We start from the raw sequence: 22252 nt of genomic DNA, 5'->3' as shown, positions 1-22252 counted from the left end.
TGTTTCATATCCGTGTTATGTGTTCCTCCAGGGAAGACCCCTGTCCTGTATTCCTCTGATCTTGAACACCATGAGGCTGGTTCCTTAGTGGGTAGCCTGAACCTACTCAGTTGGTGTCAGTTTGGATTTACATAATTATTGCTGTTGGCAGGCTGTGGGGGGTGTGGATTGACCTAGGGTCTTAGGTATACTAGATAGTGCCCTACCTCTGAGCATATCCATCTGTCCATGCATCTATATCGATAGATGATGGATACATGGATGGATGGATAGATAGATAGATAGATAGATAGACAGACAGACAGACAGACAGACAGATGTTTTGTTGTTGTTTAAATACAGCTTTCCTAAGTTGCCCAGGCTGACCTTGAATCACTCTGCAACCCAGGCAGGTCTTGAACTTGGGTTCTTGTCCCAAACAGCTGTGTTCAGGCCAGTAATACCACCGGCCCAGACTGTTTCTTGAGAGTATCAAGAGAGAGCACTAGGGATGGTATTTCTGATGCCCAAACCCACAGGCAGTGATATTCTTGGAGTCTTTCACCTCACACCTTTGAGGTGTTAAAGAGTGTTTGATGTCTGACTGCCCTGGTTCCTCTGAGCTAAGGGAAGGTATGCTAGCCACCATATTGGAGTAGCCTGTCAGCCTTGCTAGGATGCCTCACCAGTCAGGCTACTCAAGAGCTGTCATCCCTGGCATGGGGCGGGGCCTACAGGCTCCCAGTGCCTTCACAAACCCAGTGCCAGGGATTGCATCTGGTTTATGCATACAGTGTGGCTGCTGGCTGCTGAGCGGGGACCTGAGGCCCTTCAAGGGGAGGAGACGCTTAAGCATATGAGCTGAACTGGACCCGCTCCTCCCTCTGCAAGGCCTAGACCTTCTACAGTGGCTCAATCCCTGATCAGGCCCTACCACTCCAGGCTGGCCTCAATACAGCTTACTGTGGATCTAAAGACTTTGGCAAGGTGTTGGTTACTAGAGAAAGAGCCTTTGCCTTCTATGGTTCACTATGTAACTCCTTCCAAGCCAGCCTGCAGAGGTGGTTTCAGTAGCCGAGGAGATGGTAGGGCTCAGGTAGGAACTCGGAGGCCTTTCCTGGCTCTTGGCATGTTCTGTCCATTAGACCTCTGGATGACTGGCAGCATCAACAGAGCTGTCCGCCTTCTGTTACTTGGGTGAAGGTGGGATTCTGGCCTTTTAGGGCTCTGGAACTACTACTTGAGTTAACCAGGAAGGTGGGGACTGTTAAAAATAGGCATTAACCCCATACCCTTGGGTGGCATGGCTGTGCTTCTTTGGTTGGTTTTTGTTTTCCTTGAGACAGAGGTTTTTTTTTTTTTTTTTTTTGGTTTTTCTTTTTTTTTTTTTTATTTTTTTTATTAGATATTTTATTTACACTTCAGATGCCATCCCCTTTCCCCATTCCCCCCCCTTAGAAAACCCCTATCCCATGCCCCCTTTTCCTTTTTGCATTTATACATTTTTTTAAAAATAATGTTAATCATAAGCATTATAAGTTTGGGATTGTTCAATCAGAGGTGTAACCCACTGACCAACCTAGATATAACAACTATCTTTGACTGGTGGAGATACATGAATATCTGCCTCCCTGTCTCCCCCCTCTTTCTCTCTTTCATCACCTAGCTTCTCCTCTCCTTCTTCTTCTCCTCTTCTTCCTCTCAGTACTCCTCCTACCTTAGCTCCTCCTACACATCACCCTTCCTGTTAAAATGAAACTTTTCTCTCAAAATACAATTAGAGCATAATTATGCCAATTTGTACCAGTGAGGTACAAGATAGTCCTAATACCCCGTCCATCCTTTTGTTGACTAATTTTTTTTGGTTTATCGAGACAGGGTTTCTCTGTGTAGCCCTGGCTGTCCTGGAGCTCACTTGGTAGACCAGGCTGGCCTCGAACTCAGAAATCCGCCTGCCTCTGCCTCCCAAGTGCTGGGATTAAAGGCGTGTGTCACCACTGCCCGGCTGAGACAGAGTATTTCTATGTAGCCCTGACTGTCCTGGAACATACTCTGTAAACTAAGCTACCCTTCTAACTCACAGACATTCACCTGCCTCTAGGATCAAAGGTGTGCGGCACCACGGCTGGGCAGCCAGTATGTGTCTTAAGGGCACAGCATGGAAACTGAGGCCTTGACTCGGTTCATCTGGCTGCTCCAGCCTGGAGAGATTTTTCCTGCTTCCTTGAGATTCCCTTTTGTGCATCTGAGGTTTCTCTGCTCTGTGCCCCCTCTGGCTTGGCCAGAACCAAGCAGGGTCAGACCATGGTGAACCGAGGGTTCAGAAAGTCCAATGTAGGCTAGTGTGGACATCTGTGTGGAAGGTGTCCTGTGACAGGCACAGAGGCCCAGCTTGGGATCTGTGAGCCTTACCAAAGCCTGGGGCCTAACAACAGCCACCACTGGAGGAAGAGGCGAATGTGTTTAGCTACCTCAGTCCCAACAGCCCTTGTTTAGTCAAGTATGCGCACTGCTACCCTTAGTTTGTGCTTGTTGAACATGGTTCCCTTCCTCACCCCTGAGAAGTGAACAGTCTATCTCAAGACCGTGTCCCACTGATTAACCAACAGGGTCCCTGTGTGGGTGGTGCCTGACACAGCTAGGACACTGCCTCAGCAGCATGTGTCTGAGGCTGCTGGACAGCAGGGGGCTGGGCCTCTAGAGCTCATGGTGACAGGCCTTTAGGGGTGCTAACCTGGTAGACAGCCTCCACCATGACTGCCCCCATTATCTTCCTGCTTCTGGGCTTTGCCAAGGCTGGACCACTTAGGATAGTGGCCAGACCTTCGTCTAGAGTTGGTCTAAGGACAGACAGCCTGTTTACCGGAAGGGTGGTCACTGAACACTGAGGTTGTAGGAGATAGAATTGCTTGGGCTAGGGCCGTGTGAGGTTGCAGACTAAACAGAGGGAGGGAGGGAGGAGACAGGCACCAGCAGCACTGTCCAGGTTTGCAGGTGATGGCTACCTGGGCTCAGGGGTGGACTGAGCCAACCACGGTTAAGACTGCTCAGAGCTGAGCTTTCATGTTGAGAGCTCCACGGAAAACTAATTTTAATTATAGGTCAGAGAATGGGAGCTTAGAAGCATTTGGGGCACTAACTGGGGCGGGTAGTTTTATGTTGAAAAGGAAAGTTCTGAGGGCCATCTCTCACAGCCCTCATGTCAGGGTACTGCCCTGACATGGCCTCCCCTCCAACACACTCTGTCACCACAGGGTTGCCAGCCAGGCATCGGGAAACGCCTGCACACGTGAGCAGAGTGGGAAAGGTGTCCTCCTGAGGAGCAGTGGACATGCTATGCCTGGGGTGTGGCCTCTGTCCCCAGCTCAGAAATTGAGGGATGTGGTCATCCCTTTAGAATCCTCTTAGAAAATGAAAAGTAAAAGCCACACTGAGGCTTCAGGGCAAACCAGACTCTCACTGTCCTCTCATGGCAGGGGAGGAAGGAGCCTGTGACTCACTCAGCCACCCTGTAGTAAGTGGGGAAGACCAGCCCCAGAATATGAGAGGTGCCTAGCTGACTTCTATCAGCCTTTGTCCTCCCTCCCCCTCCCCCAAGGATGAGGTGGACCTGAGTGGTCATGCTGGCCTCTCTAACGGTAACAGCTAGCCTCCCAACCAGCTGACAGCCGAGGGATGCCTAAGCAGAGACTGAGTGGATATGCTGGTGCCTCCTGTCCACCATGTTGTTTCTGAGCAGCCCCTACCCAGCACGCTGGGTAGAGCTGGCTGTGCCATTGTGCTTGGGTCTGAATTTTTCTGGTTTTCTCCTATTTGACTCCTCCCCCAACCTAGCTCTTATTAGAACAAGACAGGCAGGCACAGGTTGGAGGCTGTCTGCAAATGACAGTCTTCTGAGAGTGTGACACTGCCTTTGCTTTTCCTGCTGTGTGACTTGCCATCTCCCCCTTAACTGGCACTCAGCCTCCAGAGTAGCGAGTGTGAAGAAGTGGGGGATTAGAACATAGAAGGGGCCTGCCAGTGCAATGACCTTAGGTGTGCCCTGGGCTTGGAGAGCAGTTTGCCTTTCCCTACCCCCGTGCTCACTCTCGGTGCTAAGAGAGAGGCAGCTGAGGCACAGTGTCATGCTGAAGCCCCAAAGAGCAGGATCCCAGAGAAAAGCAGCTGAAAGTGGGTAGGTAGGCCTCACCCCAGCCAAGATCACTCTGAAAACAAAGTAACCCTGTGGAAGCCCTGGAAGGCTCTGCCTGGCCCACTGTCTGTACACGGTCCTCCTGTTGGCAGGAAGCATGCCAGGTTCTCTGTGCAGGAAAGCTGTCCTCAGTCCTTTCTGAGAGGACATGAAAGGGGAAGCAGGTATGGGCTAGCCGTTTTAAAGAGGAAGTCGTCCATGTCCTAGGCAGGTGCCTGCCTTAGAGGGTGGTGATGGCACGCCCACCATACTCTCATGAGGATTTCTGGGTCTAGATAACTGGGTGTCTATTCACCATGACACAGGGGCCTCTCCGGTGACTTTGGCACCTCTGGAGTCTTCATTTGTGTCCCTTTGTGGGATTTGCCTGTTCTAGGGGCCTGAGAGAAGGGAACGATTCATTCTATTTAAAGGGCTGTGTAATTAACAAAGCAAACACAAAATAACCATAGCTGAGATCTTCACAGCATATAATAGCAGAGGCTGGCCCGCCCAGAGTGTGATGTGCAGGCGGTGTGCCCTCACCCCAGCACACAGGGCAGAAGGTCTTGTTAGCTCTGAACCTCAAAGACAACCAAGTCCAGGCCTGGCCTCCAGTAAGGTCTCACATGGTCAGATGAGGACGACTTCCAGGCCCTGTCCTGATAATGCTACTCATACCCTGTCCTGATAATGCTGTCCTGGGGAACACCCCTAACCACACCTAGCTCTAGGGACCTCCCAGAGGCAGGCCTTGATTCCACCTGGTTTCACTGGCAGATGGATTTGAAGATTGAGTTTCTGACACATTAACTTCCTGGACACTTTAGTCTATGGCAGTGCTCCTTGTGAAGCAGAGTAGCCAGTCCTGCCATCTGCCAGCCTCTGAGCACGGAAGCACCAACTCCGTCCACCCATGCACAACATCTCCTGGTTCCTGCATTCCCTGGGCGCCATGCCCTTCAGGCTGGAGAAGGCCTTTCCTTGGCTTCAGGTCCCCAGTGACTTCAGACAACATGGAACGTCAGGTTCTTGCTGTTCCCTCCCTCCCAGCGCAGCCCAGGGGTTCTGAGTTGTCTCCCTGGGAGTCGGGACCCACAGGGGTAACAGTGAGGCCAAGCCTCATGGACTCATTCATAAGCTGTAGAGCACCTTGGGCAGCCCAGGGGTTTGACAGTTGTGGGAAGGCCTCAGTGGTCAGTGGATTAGGGTGAACCACAGCAGCTTTTTCTAGAACACCCTTCCCCGCTCTGAGTCACCGGCTGGCTCTGGAGCAGAGGAGACACACTTTCCAATCACTTCTGTCTTCTCAGATTACAGGGCTGCTCTGCTGGGTGACTAAGTGGGAGCGTTGTTTCTGTGGGTCTTAAATGCTTTCAGTTGGGCGTTTCTATAGTGCCGTCTCCATAGCACCCAGCTAAGCAAGGAGCTGTGAGGCAATGTGGGGTGGGTAGGGACAGCAGGAACCTGGCCGCTGGGGGACAGGCTTCATGCCATTTTAAATGGCCAGATGCCAAGCTATTGGCAGTGCAGGCTCAGGTCATGTTTTATACTCTGTGCTCTCCAGAAAGTGTAGCCTTTGCACCACACTGGAGCGCCCTGCCCACTCTGTTGATGAGGAGCCTGGACACCTGCAGGGCTTACACCACCCATCCCCTGTCCTCTGCTGTCTCCCCTGCATGGGGACACTTCACTTGGTCCAGATTTCCAGGATCTTCCTGGTAAAATTGTTGGCTGCCTGTGAGGAGCTGGTGGCCTGGAAAAGGAGGTCAGGGAAGTCGGCTGTTATTCCTAGACAGAAGTGGCAGCCACATGTCACTGCCAGGCCTCGCTGTGCTGCTGCCCGATGCCTTAGGACCAACACTGAAGCTTGCCTTCTTCCAGGTCAGACTGACGCTGGTGATGCCAGCCCAGGCTGGTATGTGGTCCAGGGCTCTTCCTGTTTCTCAGCTGGGGCTTTTTAACAGTCCCTGCAAGTGTACTACTCTGATGCTCGGTCCCCTCTCCTTTTCATGGGCCACCCCTAGGTGTGTAGGTATAACCTATGAGGTTACATTTATTCCTAGGGTTGCATAAGTCAGTGGAAATCTTAAAAATAAGACACCATGCCCTCCTAACTCACAGGCTGCCAGACCCTGCTAATGAGGCTGGGCCCCACACCGGTGCCCTGTACCCCAGGGAGCTAAAAGCCTCGGTAAAGGTATTGTGCAGCCTACAAACCCAGAAACTGCTGCTGGTGGGCTGGCTTCAGGCCTCAGTTTGGAAGGTGCTGTTCTCAGGGCAAGGAGACCCAGGGGGCCGTGTGTCCTGGTTTATACTGATGTCCTAGGTGACCGTTCTAAGTGGTGCCTCTTTTCTGAAGTCCCGAGATAATGAAATGATGCAGATTATCATTGGCACCTTCTCCTCTCCCTTTGTCAGAGCACCTCAGCTCTCCTTTGTAAGACTCTGCTGCTGAGCTCCTTTGGCGGCTGTGTGAGAAGTTTCTGGAAGAGGACAGTGGTCCAAGGATCCACTCTAGCCTCCAGAACTTTGGCCGTTCCTTAGCTGACCACCAAGCTCTGTGTGTGTGTGTGTGTGTGTGTGTGTGTGTGTGTGTTCCCGTGTGTGTCCGTGTGTCTATTCATTCATGTCCCTGTGCCAGAGGTCAAGTCATAGGAGGAACTACTCACAGCCTAGTTCGGCCCTGAAGGCCAGAGTGCCCCAGTCCCAGACAATTGATGACCTGGGATTGAATGAATGGAACCCAAGAGGCCAGTGCTAAGCCCTGTGTGATGACTGGCAGGTGTTGTTCCTCTCCTGGAGACTAGCCCACTCCTTCCTGACTCAGAGTATACCTGGTCTCATCTCACCTCTCTTCCCTAAACCTTGGGAAGGAGCTCACACTCAGGCTGAGCCTCCTCCAAGACTCCCTGGAGTCCTCCCAGCACAGCTCCTGTGGGGGCAACAAGGCTCATGCCCCACCCCTTACTTCCCAGAGGACCCTGGAGTGCAGGGGAGGTTCAGGGAGCAGGAAGCCCTGGTAGGCGCATGTTGCATAACCAAAGGAAAAGTACTTGGCACTGTGAAGGAGAGAGAGGATCAGAGGGAGGAGGTAGTGCACGCACACACCTCCCCCCACCCCATCACAACAGCAGAACCCACTGTCACTCTCACCCGGTATTTTGACTTCTCTTGTTAGAATAGCTGTCTTGAGTCCCACCTGGCAGACCTTATGGCTGGACCCTGCTGCCTCTTAAGAGGACCAAGACCTATTCACAGGCTGGTCCTGTCAGTGGGGAGGGCTGGAGTTTAGTGTGGGGCTGCAGGGGCAGAAACAGCAATCTGTGTGGGTTTGGGGGCAAGGGTGTGAGTATGGCAGGCCTTGACCTTGGAGAGATCAGTGCTGGCTGGTCGGCAGAGTTGGTACATGCACCAATAGCCTCAGTGAAGACCAGCCCCCACCCAGCTGGGCTTCCCCCTCTTCTGTCCCTCCAGCTGAGCCTTGTGTGGGGAGATGCTAAGGGAACAGCCTGCTCCAACCCCCTCTGTCGCCCACAGCTCAGCCGCCCACCCACGCTGAGTCAGAGCTCCGAGGTGGCTGTGAGTCAGCTGTGAGCACCCTGGTAGCTCAGGCCTGCCCCCTGCTGGAAGACGGCCACGTTAGGAAACGGCAGCAGCTGCCTGGCTGGCTGAGCGGGCTGCTCCAGGCTGGTGGGGGTTCAGCCTAAGAGGGGTGGGTGCAGGAGATGCACTAGAGAGGTGTCTCAGATCTGCCTATACCTGGATGTGAATAGACCTTTCCTTGACATTTGGGCAGTTTGATTGTCATAATAGGGTTTAGCTATGAAACCAAGTTCCACACACATTCTTATAGCATAGCTCTGTCCAGTGGTTTCCTTTGGTGTGGATGGCTTCTACCTATTTGTTGAGGCTTTCTTTCAAATCGTGAACTACATATAACTGATACAAGTCACTCTTTTGTAATCAGTGAACAGCTCAGAGACAAGAGCATTTTCTTAGGTTGGTTGGTTGAAGAATGACAAGGTCTCAGGGATCCTAGGTTAACCTCATTCCCTTTATCGCTGAGGAGACCTTCAGGAGTGCCGGGGTGCACTGGTGTGCAGCACTGCCCCTCTATACTGTGCTGGGATGGTACCCAGAGCATTTCTTGTGCTATGCAGGTACCTACCATTGAGCTGTAGACTTCCAGTCTAGAACATCTGTCTTTATGGTATGTGTCAGCACCCCCCACCCATCTCCCAAATCTCTATCTTTACAGTTTGTGACTATCCCCACTAAATATCAACTGCCAAACTTCTTGATACCCTTCTCCCTGGTCCCTATGAAGTTGACTCGCCTAGACTCTCCAAACCCCCCTACCCCTCTGTCTTGGCATATTCAGAAGAGGTAGTCAGGTCTGGAGGTTTGTACTGGGCTTGGGCTTTTTGACAAGAGCGTTCCTGGGTAGGTTATGTTTCCACCAGGAAGCTCAAGAGTAGTCAGGACAAGACAGCTGTTGGTGGCCAGAGACTTGCCTGTGACCTCAGGGGCTTCAAGGGGATTGAGTCTTTAGATGGGGCTTGGGGAGGGCAGTGCTCTCAGAGCCCGACGGAAGCATTTGACCACATATCTCTCTTGAGCCCAGAGTATCTGAGCACCAAGGGGGGCTCACAAAGCCACCCAGATTGGACACCCAGGTGAGACCCAGACAACCCGGATGCAAAGTTGAGGGTTAGGTCATGTTTCAGTTCATGCTATGAGGATCCCTCTCAGGGGCACATGCCATCTCAGGGACAGTGACCTCTATGTCTTTGAGGAAGGCCTCTCTTCGCCTGCATATGGTATTCCGTGGAACAGTCTAGGGCTTGCTCATCTGTCCCGTTCTCCACTTCCTCAGTGCCCATGGTCTCTCTCCAGCAGCAGGCTTCCCTGAGTCTCCTCAGTCAGTATCTATCGAGACCATTCTGTATCTGCTGGAGCTGAGACTCTGAGGCCACAGAAACTGTAGGTGACACAAGCCTTAGGGCTATCCTGTGGTTTGTGGAGCCAAGATATGGGAGCACACTGCAGGAGCCCCCACTCTGACATTTCTGTGCTGCATGTAGCTGAAGCCTGGAAGGGATGGCCTGCCCCTGGTACCTTACCTTCCCCCTCTCAGGAAGAAGTCCAAGGAATGCTGGGATTGGTGCACATACTTGTAATCCCAGCTTGACAGGAAGACTATCTCATGCTCAGGACATAACTACGTTTTATAGTTTAAAGCTAGCCTGCCTATGTGGAGACCCTTTCTCAAAAATATATTTGTATGTGGACTGGGGAGATGGCTCAGTGGATAAAGCACTTGCCACAGAAGTGTTAGGACCATAGTTCTGATCCCTAGTACCCACATAAATGCCAGGTAAGCATGGCAGCGTGTATGTTGTCCCACACTTGGGAGGTGGAGACTGGGCTCCCCAGGGCAAGCTAAGCTAACAGAGTCAGGGAGCTCTAGGTTCCATGAGCCCCTGGTTCTGTGAGAGACCCTGCTTCAGTTGAACGTGATCGAGGAAAACACCAGTGTTGATTTTTGGCTCCATGTGCATGCTTCTCTGTTCACAGTACATGTTTATAAGCCCGGAGATCCCTCCACCGAGGTCCTGCAGAGTAGACAAGATCCTGGGCGGTGTGGGCAGGCACGCCAAGAGAGGCCTTCAGGGATGACTGGGTATGTTGCCTAAACCCAAGGAGGATCTGCTGTGTGCTCACTGACCTATCCCCTCTGTTTCCTGCCCCCAGTACATCGATGCCATCAGTAACAAGCAGGGAGAACTGGAGAACTATGTGTCCGACGGCTACAAGACAGCACTCACTGAGGAGCGCAGGAGGTTCTGCTTCCTGGTGGAAAAGCAGTGCGCTGTGGCCAAGAACTCTGCTGCTTACCATTCCAAGGTGAGCTAGTGCCATGGGCTGCCGGGCCTTCCTGCTCAGAGCAGCCGGCACCATCTGCAGGTGGGAACTAGTTGTTCATGGACCCAGACTATATTTGTGAGTGTCTGAGCTTCCAGAGTGGACCCGAGTAATGGGACAGGCATCCTTGTATACCTCAGACTGAGGAACAGAATTCTAGAGAAAGAATTGCCAGGCCAAAGGGCAAACAAAGGACAACATTTTAAAGACCTACATTAGAAATCGCTGGATGTTTTAGGAGACTGTCTGCTGAGGAGAGTCCAGGCATGAGTTTTGGGAATTCTTTTGTTTGTTTGTTTTTGTTTTTGTGTTTTCAAGACAGGGTTTCTCTGTGTAGCCCTGGCTGTCCTGGAACCACTGCCTGGCGGTTTGGGGAATTCTTAAATCACCGTTGACTTTTCTGCTCCAGCCAAGGTCTAGACTGATGGCATTCTAGGGAGGAATGGCACAGTCCCCTAGCCTCAGGAAGGATTGACTTTCCTCCTTCTCTCAATCCTGACTATGCCCATCTGAACTCCTGGTGGCCTGTGGGCTAGTGTGTCTACAAGCTGTGATACTGATAACTTGTAGCCTCTTGGGCCGGACTGTGTCACCAGACATCTGGACCTTCCTGCCTAATAGCTGCCACAGTTGGCTGCCCCCAGGGAACTGGCCACACCTCCTAGGCAGCTGTGGGTCCTGCCTAGCTTCCAAGCCCCTCCCCATTCACTGCTCCTGGTGCCTTCTTCTCAACCTGGTCACGTGGTGTTCTCAGAGTCCTTCCTTGCCCCCACTTTTTCTGGTGCCATCAAACACTAGGCTTTTGGTGGCTCATTGAGTCTGCCATTCCTGGTCCCTCCATGACCCCTGAGAAACCAACCTCCTTCCACTAAGTCTAGTGAGTACTCCCGACTAGACACCCTCCCCATGCTTCCTCTCTCTGCCCTCTTCCATCACAGGACACACACGCATGGACACACACACACACACAGACACACACACACAGACACACACACACAGGCATACACACAGACACACACACAGACACAGACACAGACACAGACACACACACACAGGCATACACACAGACACACACACATAGATACACACACACAGACATATACACAGACACACACACACAGACATACACACAGACACAGACACACAGACACACACACACACACTTCCTGGGAAGTGCCACATTCCAGGACCTGGCCCATCCTTGCTGAACAAAGAAAGCTCCTGTGAAGAGCTGCATCCTCCAGGATGGTCTGCCATGAGCCCTGCTTGTGTGGCTTGGGCTCAGGGCATTCAGAGGACTTACATAGCCCCACAGGTAGGGAAGGCTCCCATGATAGATTCTTGCTAGAAACATGTTGGGGTGAGTGGAGCCCTGTCATTCATGGCATCTGTAGGAGCTGAAATGGGGCCAGATTGTGTCTCCTGAAATATTCAAGAGCCTAGATGGACTCAGTCAACACAGCCAACCATGAAGACCATGTTCATGTCCTTGTGAGTGAAGGTGGTTAGAGATTGGCACCACACACACTGACATGTGTCCTTCCCACTGTCATGTGTGCTCACGCATACACACACACATAACCTAGAGCACCATACACACTGACATGCATCCTTCCCACTGTCATGTGTGTTCACACATAAATACATACACACATACACATAACCTAGAGCACCACACACACTGACATGTATCCTTCCCACTGTCATGTGTGCTCACACACACATAACCTAGAGTGCCATACACACTGACATGTGTCCTTCCCACTGTCATGTGTGTTCACACACATATAACCTAGAGTGCCATACACAATGTCATGTGTGTTCACACAGCACCATACACACTGACATGCATCCTTCCCACTGTCATGTGTGTTCACACATAAATACATACACACATACACATAACCTAGAGCACCACACACACTGACATGTGTCCTTCCCACTGTCATGTGTGCTCACGCATACACACACACATAACCTAGAGCACCACACACACTGACATGTGTCCTTCCCACTGTCATGTGTGCTCACACATACACACACACATAACCTAGAGCACCACACGCACACTGACATGTGTCCTTCCCACTGTCATGTGTGTTCACACATAAATACATACACACATACACATAACCTAGAGCACCACACACACTGACATGTGTCCTTCCCACTTCATGTGTGCTCACGCATATGCACACATGACCTAGAGCACCACAAATACTAGCATGTGTCCTTCCCACTGCCATGTGTGCTCACACATGCACACACATGACCTAGAACCTCGGCTCTGGTCCTTAGGGCCTTTGATATCAAGAAAACAAAAGCCCAGCAGCTTCTTTCTTACCTGGTAGTTTAACTAACTGAGTACACTTGTCGCACAGAGCTTTGAGGCTGGCAGCAGTATCTGCCCCCTAGTGGGCACCCGTTTTGTGTTGGGTCTAGGAAGAAGAGTCCTCTGACCTCCCTATAGAGGCAGCTGGCCAGGCTGCTGCCTAGACACTGAAGACAGACCTTGATGCTGGCCTACAAATGGGCCATCTCAGGACTACTGGCCCACTCTCCAATGGCTAGCAGGGACAGGGCCGCCTTACCTGTGCTCACGCCAGGCACAGCTGCACTGCCCATTTGGGTCTTTGAGTTAATTCAAATAGAGACAAGACCCTAAAAGTAGAACTCTGTGTCATGTCTCTGCTTCCTCATCTGGTGAACAGTTTTTTGAGGGGGAAGGAGGAGAAGACAGGGTTTCTCTCTGTAGCTCTGGCTGTCCTAGAACTCAATCTATGAACCAGGCTGGCCTTGAACTCAGAAATCCACCTGCCTCTGCCTCGAGTGCTGGGATTAAAGGCGTGCGTCACCACCGTCCAGCTCCCTATGCGCTCTTCGTGCTTGGGATTCGGATGTGCCTGAGACAAGCCAAGCTCTTCCCACTAAAGATGGGTCCAAGTGGCAGACATTCTCTGACAGAGGCCACCTTTGCACATCTCCAGCCTGCTGGCCTGACCAGCCCTCCATGGCTCTGTCTGTCTCCAATTTTAACCCCTCTCTCACCTGCCAGTTGGCTCTTTCCTTGCTGTTGTGTAGTTTTGCCCACAAAGGAGTTACCTATCCTGGGGCTGGCTGTGTGAGCCCATCCATTTCTGTATTCTCTAGGCCCCTGGGGAAGCACTTCCAGAACATGGCCTCCTTGGTCTGATCTCGCCCTGGTGTGCTCTCAATGACCTAGCACATAAGTGCACACCCTTTAGCAAGTAACCCTTTTCAAGATGCAAGGCCTCACAGATTGAAGAACCCTTGATGAAGAACACTGGGGCGAGGCGAGGCCACACACACGCAAGGGGGTGATGCTCAGGGAGACACCTGTGGACTGTGCCCTGCAGCAGGACCCCGTGCTGCTCTTGACACCATCTTGTCCTCTGTCTTCTATTCCAGGGCAAGGAGTTGCTAGCCCAGAAGCTGCCTCTGTGGCAGCAAGCTTGTGCCGACCCCAACAAGATCCCAGACCGTGCTGTCCAGCTGATGCAGCAGATGGCCAACAGCAATGGCTCCATCCTCCCAAGTGCCCTGTCAGCCTCCAAGTCCAACCTGGTCATCTCAGACCCCATTCCCGGGGCCAAGCCCTTGCCTGTGCCACCTGAGCTGGCACCATTTGTCGGGGTGAGTCCTGGGGTGTTTAGAAGCTTAGGGGTGCTCCCTTTGCTTGGGGTGGTAGCATGTTCTCCAAAGGGCAATGCGCTGAGCCCAGGCCCAAGCTGGCTCCCAGCGACGCCCTGCCCCTGCCTCTTCCTCCAGCGGATGTCTGCTCAGGAGAATGTACCTGTCATGAATGGCGTCGCAGGCCCGGACAGCGAGGACTACAACCCCTGGGCTGACCGAAAGGCTGCCCAGCCCAAATCCCTGTCTCCCCCGCAGTCTCAAAGCAAGCTGAGCGACTCGTACTCCAACACACTCCCCGTGCGCAAGAGCGTGACTCCGAAGAACAGCTATGCCACCAGTAAGGGCCTGAGGGTGCTAGGCTGAGAAGCCAAGGCTTGTGAGTGCGTGTGTGTGCACATGACTGTGCAAGTATGTCTATAGGTATATATACGAACACACGTTTCTGCATGGTATATGTATGCATATGTGCATGTCTGCAGATACCTGTTAATGGTATGTGCCTGTGTATGTAATGCATGTGTGAGCATGTAGTGTGTATCGATTTGGAGTGTGGCACAGTGGAATGGGACTAGGACCCTGTCTTCAGCAGACAGACAGGCCAGAGGGTGGAGGGGCTTCAGTTGATCGTGGGTAGCTCCTGTGTTTGCTCATGGCTGTTGTTAATACCTGTATCCTGGCTCCATCTGCCGTGGACAGGCCTCTCACGTACACACCCGTTGTCTCGGCAGCTGAGAACAAGACACTGCCACGTTCAAGCTCCATGGCAGCTGGCCTGGAACGTAACGGCCGCATGCGGGTCAAGGCCATTTTCTCCCACGCGGCTGGTGACAATAGCACCCTGCTGAGCTTCAAGGAGGGCGACCTCATCACGCTGCTAGTGCCTGAGGCCCGTGACGGCTGGCACTATGGGGAGAGTGAGAAGACCAAGATGTGAGCACCAACCCGCAGAGCAAGTCTGAGGCAGCCCGCCCACTTCCGAAAACATGAGGGAGTGGCAGCACTCAGATGCACTAGCAAAGTCACAGGGCTGTGGGAAACCTGAGCAGGAGAGGCAGGGATTCGGCCTTCTCCTTACTAGCCCAGTCTTTATAGCAGACAAGTCACTGGCTGTTACGTCTGTCTCTAGGTGCTTGATCATTCTTTGCTGTTATTTGGCACAGGCACAGTGTTCTAAATGCATATTCACTGTGGCATACTTGGCTCTTTCTAAGATGGAGGCCTGTGGTTTCCCTGGCAGAGCAGACTTGACCAGCCCTCCCCCCCAAACACACACACCAAAACTCTCTGTAGGTCTAAATAGTCTTCAGCAATGTCACCAGGTCTCAGCCACCCAGCTCTGCCTAACTTAACACCTATTACAAGATATAGGGTGAGCAGCCAGTCTTGGAGGCACCCCTCACCCCCACAAAAAACAGTAGTTTTTGTCTGGGTGTGTCTTTGGCACATGTGGCTAAGCAGCTATGGTCAAGATGAAGTGTAAACTGAGCTTTGATGTGGGCCAGCGGCAGCCACATACTGAGCAGGGAGCCTCAACTCCTTGGTCCCTGAAGGATAGGAGGCTTCTCTGCGTCTGTCCCAGTGGCCTCCTGGACTTGGAGCTATGACCACCGTGGTAGTGGGCTATGTATCAGATGAGGTACAGGTTGTCAGACCATGACTCCACCAGGCAAGGCAGCTGGACTGCCTCAGCCTTGGGACTAGGCCCCAGCCACATTGTTGGGCTCTCTGGGACATGAGCATCTGTCCTTCCAAATAAGGATTAGGACAGTCTGGGGAGCTGGGGAGACTTGGGATCTGACAGGGGTCCTGTCATGCATCTGGGGGGTCTATGCAGTAGATCCTGGAGCCGTTCTTACCTAGGACCTTTCTTCTAGGCGGGGCTGGTTCCCATTCTCCTACACTCGGGTCCTGGACAGCGACGGAAGTGACAGGTTGCACATGAGGTGAGCATACTGGCTAGGGCTGAGACCCCTGGGCACAAAACTGGGCAAAATTTCTAGTTCTTTCTCTGCCCCTCAGAGCCATCTTGTAGGCCCTGCTGCATGCTTGAGACTGTGTGAAAAGGTGTGGGAGATGGGTCCCAAGAGCCCTGGGAATGCTGGGAAGAACCCAGGTAGAATGCAGGACAGTTGTTAGCCAGCCCATCATGATTGGGCTGTGCCTCCACCGCCTACTTCCTGGAGCAGGGTTGGAGGGACCCTGTCACAGGGTTTCAGGAACCTGGCAGGAGGTTAGACAGGAATACCTGTGAGGTCACTGGTGGAGTGAGTGGGGCATGGGGAAGGAGGTTGAGCATCTCCAGAGGACACTGGCCTGCGTGTTAGACTGTCTGACCTGCCACTGAGCCTCTCGACCTCACAGCCTGCAGCAGGGCAAGAGCAGCAGCACAGGCAACCTTCTGGACAAGGATGACCTGGCCATCCCTCCTCCTGACTACGGCACATCTTCCCGGGCATTCCCCACCCAAACAGCTGGGACTTTCAAGCAAAGACCCTACAGTGTGGCAGTTCCTGCCTTCTCTCAGGTGAGTCCTGGGGCTAGGATGGATCTGCATGGAGGGAACACGGGTTTGGCTGACAGGCTTGTGGCAGAGGCTCCATGGGTTGAGGTTTTTAGCCCCACACCTTACCAGACTGAGTCTGCTCACTACCTTTCTGCTAGGTGGGGTTTGGGGACTTGGGCATGGCTGGCCTGTGGGTCATCCTGAATACCAACTACCACCCAGGGCTAAGGAAATCAGAAACTCCTTTCCTAAGAGCAGCAGGGTGCCTGGTCACATCCAGCTGGTAGCATGGCCTGCTGTTGCCCAGCGCCTTTTAGTCAGTGTGAGGCCACAGGTGGCTGATTAAGTCCTTAGGCCCTGGGGACAGTCCCTAGCAAACTCCTGTCAAGTTGCACTCAGCGTGTCCAACTTCAGTTGGGCTTTGAGTGCAGGACAGAGCTGTGGGGTGAAGAGTGGCTCCTGTAAACCTGGGACTCAAATGTGAAGGATGTTGGTCTGTGCTACCCTGGGGCAGAAGGGACAGCAGCTTGTCCTTGGCTCTAGTCCTAGGGCAGGGCCTCTATGTACGCAGAGAAAGAACTCACCATTCCCAAGTCTTGGGCCACCTGAGGACCAGCATGGTGTCCCAGCTTCTGAGGGGTCTGTTGACTATATGACCCAACCATGTGCACTCATGTTGGAGGCAGGCAAGACACCCCCCCTTTGGCTATACCCATCCTGACCTGGAGGGACAGTGCAGCTTTGGAAGTACTGCCTCTGGGGAGCCTGCAGTCCAGGCTGTGCGTGTGATATGGGGGGCTTGAGTCTAGGGAGGCCTAGATTGTAATGATCCTTGGCTGGAGCCTTCTGGGTCAGAGCCACACTGGAGCTGGGTCTCAGAGCCTGTGGTAGCAGTGGGTGTGCAGTCTTCCTGGTTGGAGTTATGGCACAGGCCAGCCTTAGGGCATCGATTGGTTCAAGGAGGCATTGAAAGTGAAGTCATAAAGTGGAGTGTCCTGTATGTACAGAAAGAACACATGATCCAGTCTACCCTGGCCAGATGGGAGATAGCCTTGTTAATGTGAGAGGTCACCACATCCAAGTCACCATAGTCTCTGACCAAAGAGAGGATAGAGAGTTGGTGGGGAAGGGGCCACCTTCCTGTGGAACCCAGCCTAGACCTCAGCAGGGGCAGGGCGGTCCTTATGAGAACCATACTAGGGACACATTGTCAATAAGCGTGTGGTTCTTAGTCTCTGCTGCCCAACTTGATTGTTCTGCCTTTGTTCCCCAGGGTCTGGATGACTACGGGGCACGGTCTGTGAGCAGGTAAGAGGCTTCAGGCTTTGTTGGGACTGTGGGTGGGTGGTCACGGGCTTGATTAGGGTAACCTCTCCCTTGGGACCTGGCTTTTCTTACTTTGGGTCTGGGAACCCAAAGCTTGACCCTAAACCTGCCACCAGAGTTGGACCCACCCACCTGTCCTGGGCCCCTGGTCTGCTCTTTTCTAAGTAGAGTGAGCCCCTCCTCCATTCTGCTGGGTCTTGGCGTCTGGGCCTGCTCTGTTCATTCCAGCTGGCAGGGCAGGGTTGGGGAGGGTTGTCAGCCTACCCTAGGCCTTTTCTCCCTAGAACCAGGTAGGACATCACCAAGGGCTGCAGCTGCTGCCCGCTGAGCACAGTCTTGTTCTGGGTTCATCTTCCTCCCAGGGGCCAGGTAGCCTGGCCAGGGCTCTGCTGGGTGATGGGCGGGCCTGCTCCTTCAGGCTGGCAGTGGGCCTGCATCTGGGCAGCTGTCCTGTGCTTTGTTCCACAGTGGCAGTGGCACGCTGGTGTCCACAGTGTGAGGACGCTGACCCCAGGCAGCTGCTCTGAAGAGCTCCCCCCAGTCTCCACCGGTTTCCCTCCTCGGCTCTCGTTGGTTTGTTCTTGGGTTGTTTTCTTTCCCACCCGCTCCTGCCTTTTGGTTGGTGATCCCAGACTCTGAAATCCCCCAGGGTCCATGGTGCTGCTCCCTGCGCCCCTGCGCTCATGCCCCCAACAGGTGTCCCCAGCCATGAGCATTAACTGCCAGGTGGGGGCCTGCTGGCTGAGTGGCAAAGCAGCGTCCACACCTGCTGTCCTAGCCCTGTGGTATTCACGACGCACATCCCTTTTCTAAGGCTGGCCATGAGCCAGGGCTAGAGTTTGATGAAAAAGAAAAAAAAAATCTTTAAAAAAGAAAAAGAAAAAAAAAAAAAAAAAAGAAAAAAAAGAAAAACAGGAAAAAGGACTCTTTTTTCCTAAAAACAAAAACAGATATGCATGGACTCCGGTGTACGTACTGTTATTCTGCATCTGACCCCCAGAGTGCTGGCGTCTTCTAGAACAGGACAGGACTTAGGGTCCTGGGGGGGTCAAGCCCAGGGACCTTGACCTGCCTCAGGCCCCTTCCAAGGGCTGCACCAAGAAAAGGGGCATAGGCACTTGGGAGCCTCCTGAGGAAGCTGGCCACTCCTGTGATGGAGGCTGCAGCCCCAGCCAGGCCCTGCCCACCCCAGAAGCCAGGCACTAGGCTTCGTCCTCAGCAGATACTGCTGGGCAGGCACATGTAGAGCAGAGTGTTGGCATCCCGACTCAGGGTGGCGTTACCTCATGCAGTGCCCTGGTGGGAGCTGGCGACAAGAGCAGGTGCTGCCCGGCCACATGCGAACATTCCAAAGACCTCAAGACCAAGCCCACCCATCCATACACACACACACATACACACACACACTTTTGGGGAATCATTCTATAACCAGCCTTTGAGAGAGTCGTGGCTACCTGTTGCACCTGGGCTGCAGAGGGTACAGCCAGCCTGTCAGGGCCGGGGGGAGCAGGAGCTCTGACCCAGCCCCTCCTAAGCACTCTCATCTTTTGTGTGTCTTGGTAACTTTAGAAGCAGGCACACTGGACTCAGTGGCTACTGGTTTTGTCTCTTCACACACTGAATTCTGGGCAGCGGAGCCCAAGGCCCAGGGGGCTCAGCTCTACAGCTGGCGGAAGCCCTTGGGAAGCCGTGGACGCACCTCTGATGTGGTTAGCAAAAGCCAGCAAGCCTGCTGAGGACTAGGGCATGGCTGGTCCAGTCTGACAGCAGCAGCAGCTCAGACACAGACAGACCCTGTTTTATATTTAAGGAAAACACAGCCAGAACCTGGACCTGTGTAAAGAACTTTCTGTGTTGTTCTAATTTTGCTAAAAGATTTCATATCCAGGGGATTCCATGTGCAATGGATGAATGTAGACACAAAACAGCAAACTCGTAAGATGTAAAGTGCTAAAAAAATATTTTTTCCTTTCCTTTTTTTTTTTTTTTTTTAAATCTGAACTATGCCCTGTACTGCGGTTAACTGTTGGAATAAAGGCTTTATTTATTGCACTGAGTTGGCTTGGTGCCTCCTTCCAGCTCTCTGGCATGTATTGGGGCTGTATGAACCACACCTCAGGGCACCCCAACTTGCGGCCCATCCTCAGTCTCTTAGCTCACCTGCAGATCATTCCAGGTCATTACCAAGGATGGTCTAGACTGCAGACAGTGCAAACCGAGCTGACTCTAATGATGACACCTGGGTGGCCTGCCACCCTGGCTAAGAAAGCAGGGCCTGGAAGAGCTTGGTACAGACTCCAGCCAGAGTGAGGCTTTTAGTCCCACTTCCCTGTCCAGCAGAGAGTTGTGTGTTCAAGGACTGTAGGTCCCTTCTACTCCAGCAGGTGTCCATCCTGTCTGGCCTTCTGCCTCCCGGTGTCCATAGGCACTCGTCGGCTGCTCTAGCTTTACCAATAAGCCTTGTGTTTCCTTACAGCGCGGATGTCGAAGTGGCCAGATTTTGAGCTGACCCTGACTAGTTAGTAAGTTGCCCTGGTCTTTTGCCCATCTGTCTGCATCTGTAATGGCTATGGCTAGACCCTCTCCGGCCTGAGTCAGGACAACCTCCACAGGAGGAGTCTGGGCCTGGGCAGGGCTTGGGGGTCTGCTGAGGTGCCTTGCTCCGGGCGTTGGGCCTTCCTTCCACTGGTTCCCTCCTTGGGCTTGTGGTTCACCTACCTACCTTCCCCCTGGAGGCTTGTGGTTCTAACTCTGCCCCATGGCTACCTTCGCTGTGGAATACGCGGCTGGCCTAGATCTGTTCTCTCCTACCCTACAGGGTGGTCCGTCACAATCAAAGGGTGACCTGGGAGAACAGCCTCCCCCACCCACGCAGCACATGCCTGGGTATTCATGAGGGATGCCGTGGGGTTGGGCATGAGTCCAGCTGAACCAAGCCTGGGTCAGGTGGACCTCAGCCATCAGATCTTGCCTCTTCTGGTTCCCTGTACCTCCCCACATGGCTACAAGACACTGGCCAGGCTGCTTTTCCCTTGGTGCTGCAGAAGTGGACTGAGGTAGAGCACTGGGGGCAGGGAGGAGGGCACTACTGGACATTGTCCACCACAGTGCAAGGGGTCTTTACTCCATTCCCACACCACGGAGCAGGTGGCGTGAGAATCCAGGACCTGTGTCCCTTAGCAAGAGTGTCATTATCTCCCTGATAGTCACAATGAGGTATCCCAGCCTACGGTCGGCCAGAACTCTCTCTGCTGTCTTCCTGGGTTTCTGTAATGAGTTCTGGAGTAAAGTTCTGCTAAAGTTTGCAGAGAGAATGAGATGTCCTTGGCTGACTCTGGGCCGGCCACCTTCTGCCTCTGTCTCCACATCCAAGATGTTCTCCCAGATACTTACACCTCCTGCCCAAGCCTGGCAGACCCCCACCTCACTGCCCACTGGGTCCCACTAAGCCAGTTAGAAGCCATGTTGAGAAAAGGTTCAGGGAAGCTGGCACAGCCTCTTCTGGGGACCAGGTCCCTGGTGTGTGCTGGGACATAAGGCAGAACAGGTTTGCTACTTCAGCGCAGTGCCGCTGCAAGTCCCTGAACAGTTCCTGGCCACAGACTGCCTAGCCTTCCAGCTCACCTAGTGGGGGTGAAGGGGGTGCCCTAAAGCTCCCTGTGGTTGCTGAGAGTGGCCACCACCTTTGGCTTGGTTCTGGAGGTACCTCAGCCCTGTGTAGGTCCTCCATGGGGACTTGTTCTTGGAGACATCCATCCTCTCATTCCACAGCTGATGAGGGAAATAGTGAACCATGAGATGTGGAGGGCAGGCTAGACCGCTGCAGGGAGTCTGGGCTCTTTAGGTTCCTGGTTACAGCATTGTTCACAGATGGCTTCAGGGACAGGGAGGGAACTGATGCAGCCATCCACTACCCAGCCTGTATTCCACCAGGCTGCCAAACCCATCCGGCATGAATGCCACTGGTCATTCCCAGATGCCTGGTCCTCCTTCCCCCGGTTGGTGCAGCTTCAGTTGTTGAGTCCTCCCACTCCTGGAGAGAAGCTGTGTTTGGCACACCATGTGCTGGCCGTGTCCCCTTCAGGTTAATTTTACTAGTCTGGTTGGGTGTCTTTGGAAGGAAACATGTCCCCAGATTCTGCTAACGGGAACATGTACAGAGCAAAACTTCGCAGTGGCTTTGGTATCTGTAGATGGTTCTTTGTGCTCCAAATGGTCCCATGGCTTTGTGAGGAAGCGAGAAGAAAATGTTTCAGAGCCTCTTGGGTAGGGCACTCTGGGTCTGAGCTTTCATTCTGGTCCTAGCTGGTACTAATAGATTCTGTGAGTAAGGTGCGAGCCAAGGCCGGCAGGGGTGAGGCACGTTCTGCAGACCTCTCAGCTGCTCTGCCCTGTCACCTGGGGCAGCCTGCTCGTCGCTCTACTGTTTCCCATTCCCTCAACGGGACGACCTGTCCTGATTCTGAGTCTCCCCAGAGCTGTTGCCCTCGCCAGCTTTGGGAACCCTTCTGTAAAATCTGGAATGGGCCAAGAGAAGCCTGGCCATGCCAGAGGCTGCAGCTAGCACCCTCACTGCAATGGCCAGGATCTGTATCTCAACTCACAGGGCAGTCAGCCCCTCTGCAGCCATCAGCACAAAACAGAGAGAGGTGCAGCCTGGCCTGGGGCGGAGCTCAAGCTGCAGGCGTAGC

General features: G+C 53.2%; 1 protein-coding gene across 6 annotated transcripts in view; it reads left to right on the top strand.

The window, feature by feature from the left end:
• Window positions 1-22252, top strand: part of Baiap2 (BAR/IMD domain containing adaptor protein 2) — a 66643-nt gene that overhangs the window by 42875 nt on the left and 1516 nt on the right. The window contains exons 7-15 of one of the 6 annotated variants that reach the window (XR_013110844.1): window positions 9908-10060; window positions 13508-13732; window positions 13868-14069; window positions 14461-14662; window positions 15607-15675; window positions 16094-16256; window positions 17509-17543; window positions 18030-18134; window positions 20038-20083. Coding sequence is in view for 5 of the 6 variants with exons in the window: in XM_034505507.2 (XP_034361398.1) it covers window positions 9908-10060; window positions 13508-13732; window positions 13868-14069; window positions 14461-14662; window positions 15607-15675; window positions 16094-16256; window positions 17509-17543; window positions 18030-18060 (1080 nt within the window). In the remaining variant the exon portion in view is untranslated. Of the gene's footprint in view, window positions 1-9907; window positions 10061-13507; window positions 13733-13867; window positions 14070-14460; window positions 14663-15606; window positions 15676-16093; window positions 16257-17508; window positions 17544-18029; window positions 18483-20037; window positions 20084-22252 lie in introns of those variants that run through there. The other 5 variants (XM_034505508.2, XM_034505507.2, XM_034505510.2 and 2 more) reach the window with 5 other exon arrangements.

This window comes from Arvicanthis niloticus, chromosome 6 (assembly GCF_011762505.2).
Source record: "Arvicanthis niloticus isolate mArvNil1 chromosome 6, mArvNil1.pat.X, whole genome shotgun sequence".
NCBI lineage: Eukaryota > Metazoa > Chordata > Mammalia > Rodentia > Muridae > Arvicanthis > Arvicanthis niloticus.
This window is presented reverse-complemented; position numbering and strand designations above follow the sequence as displayed.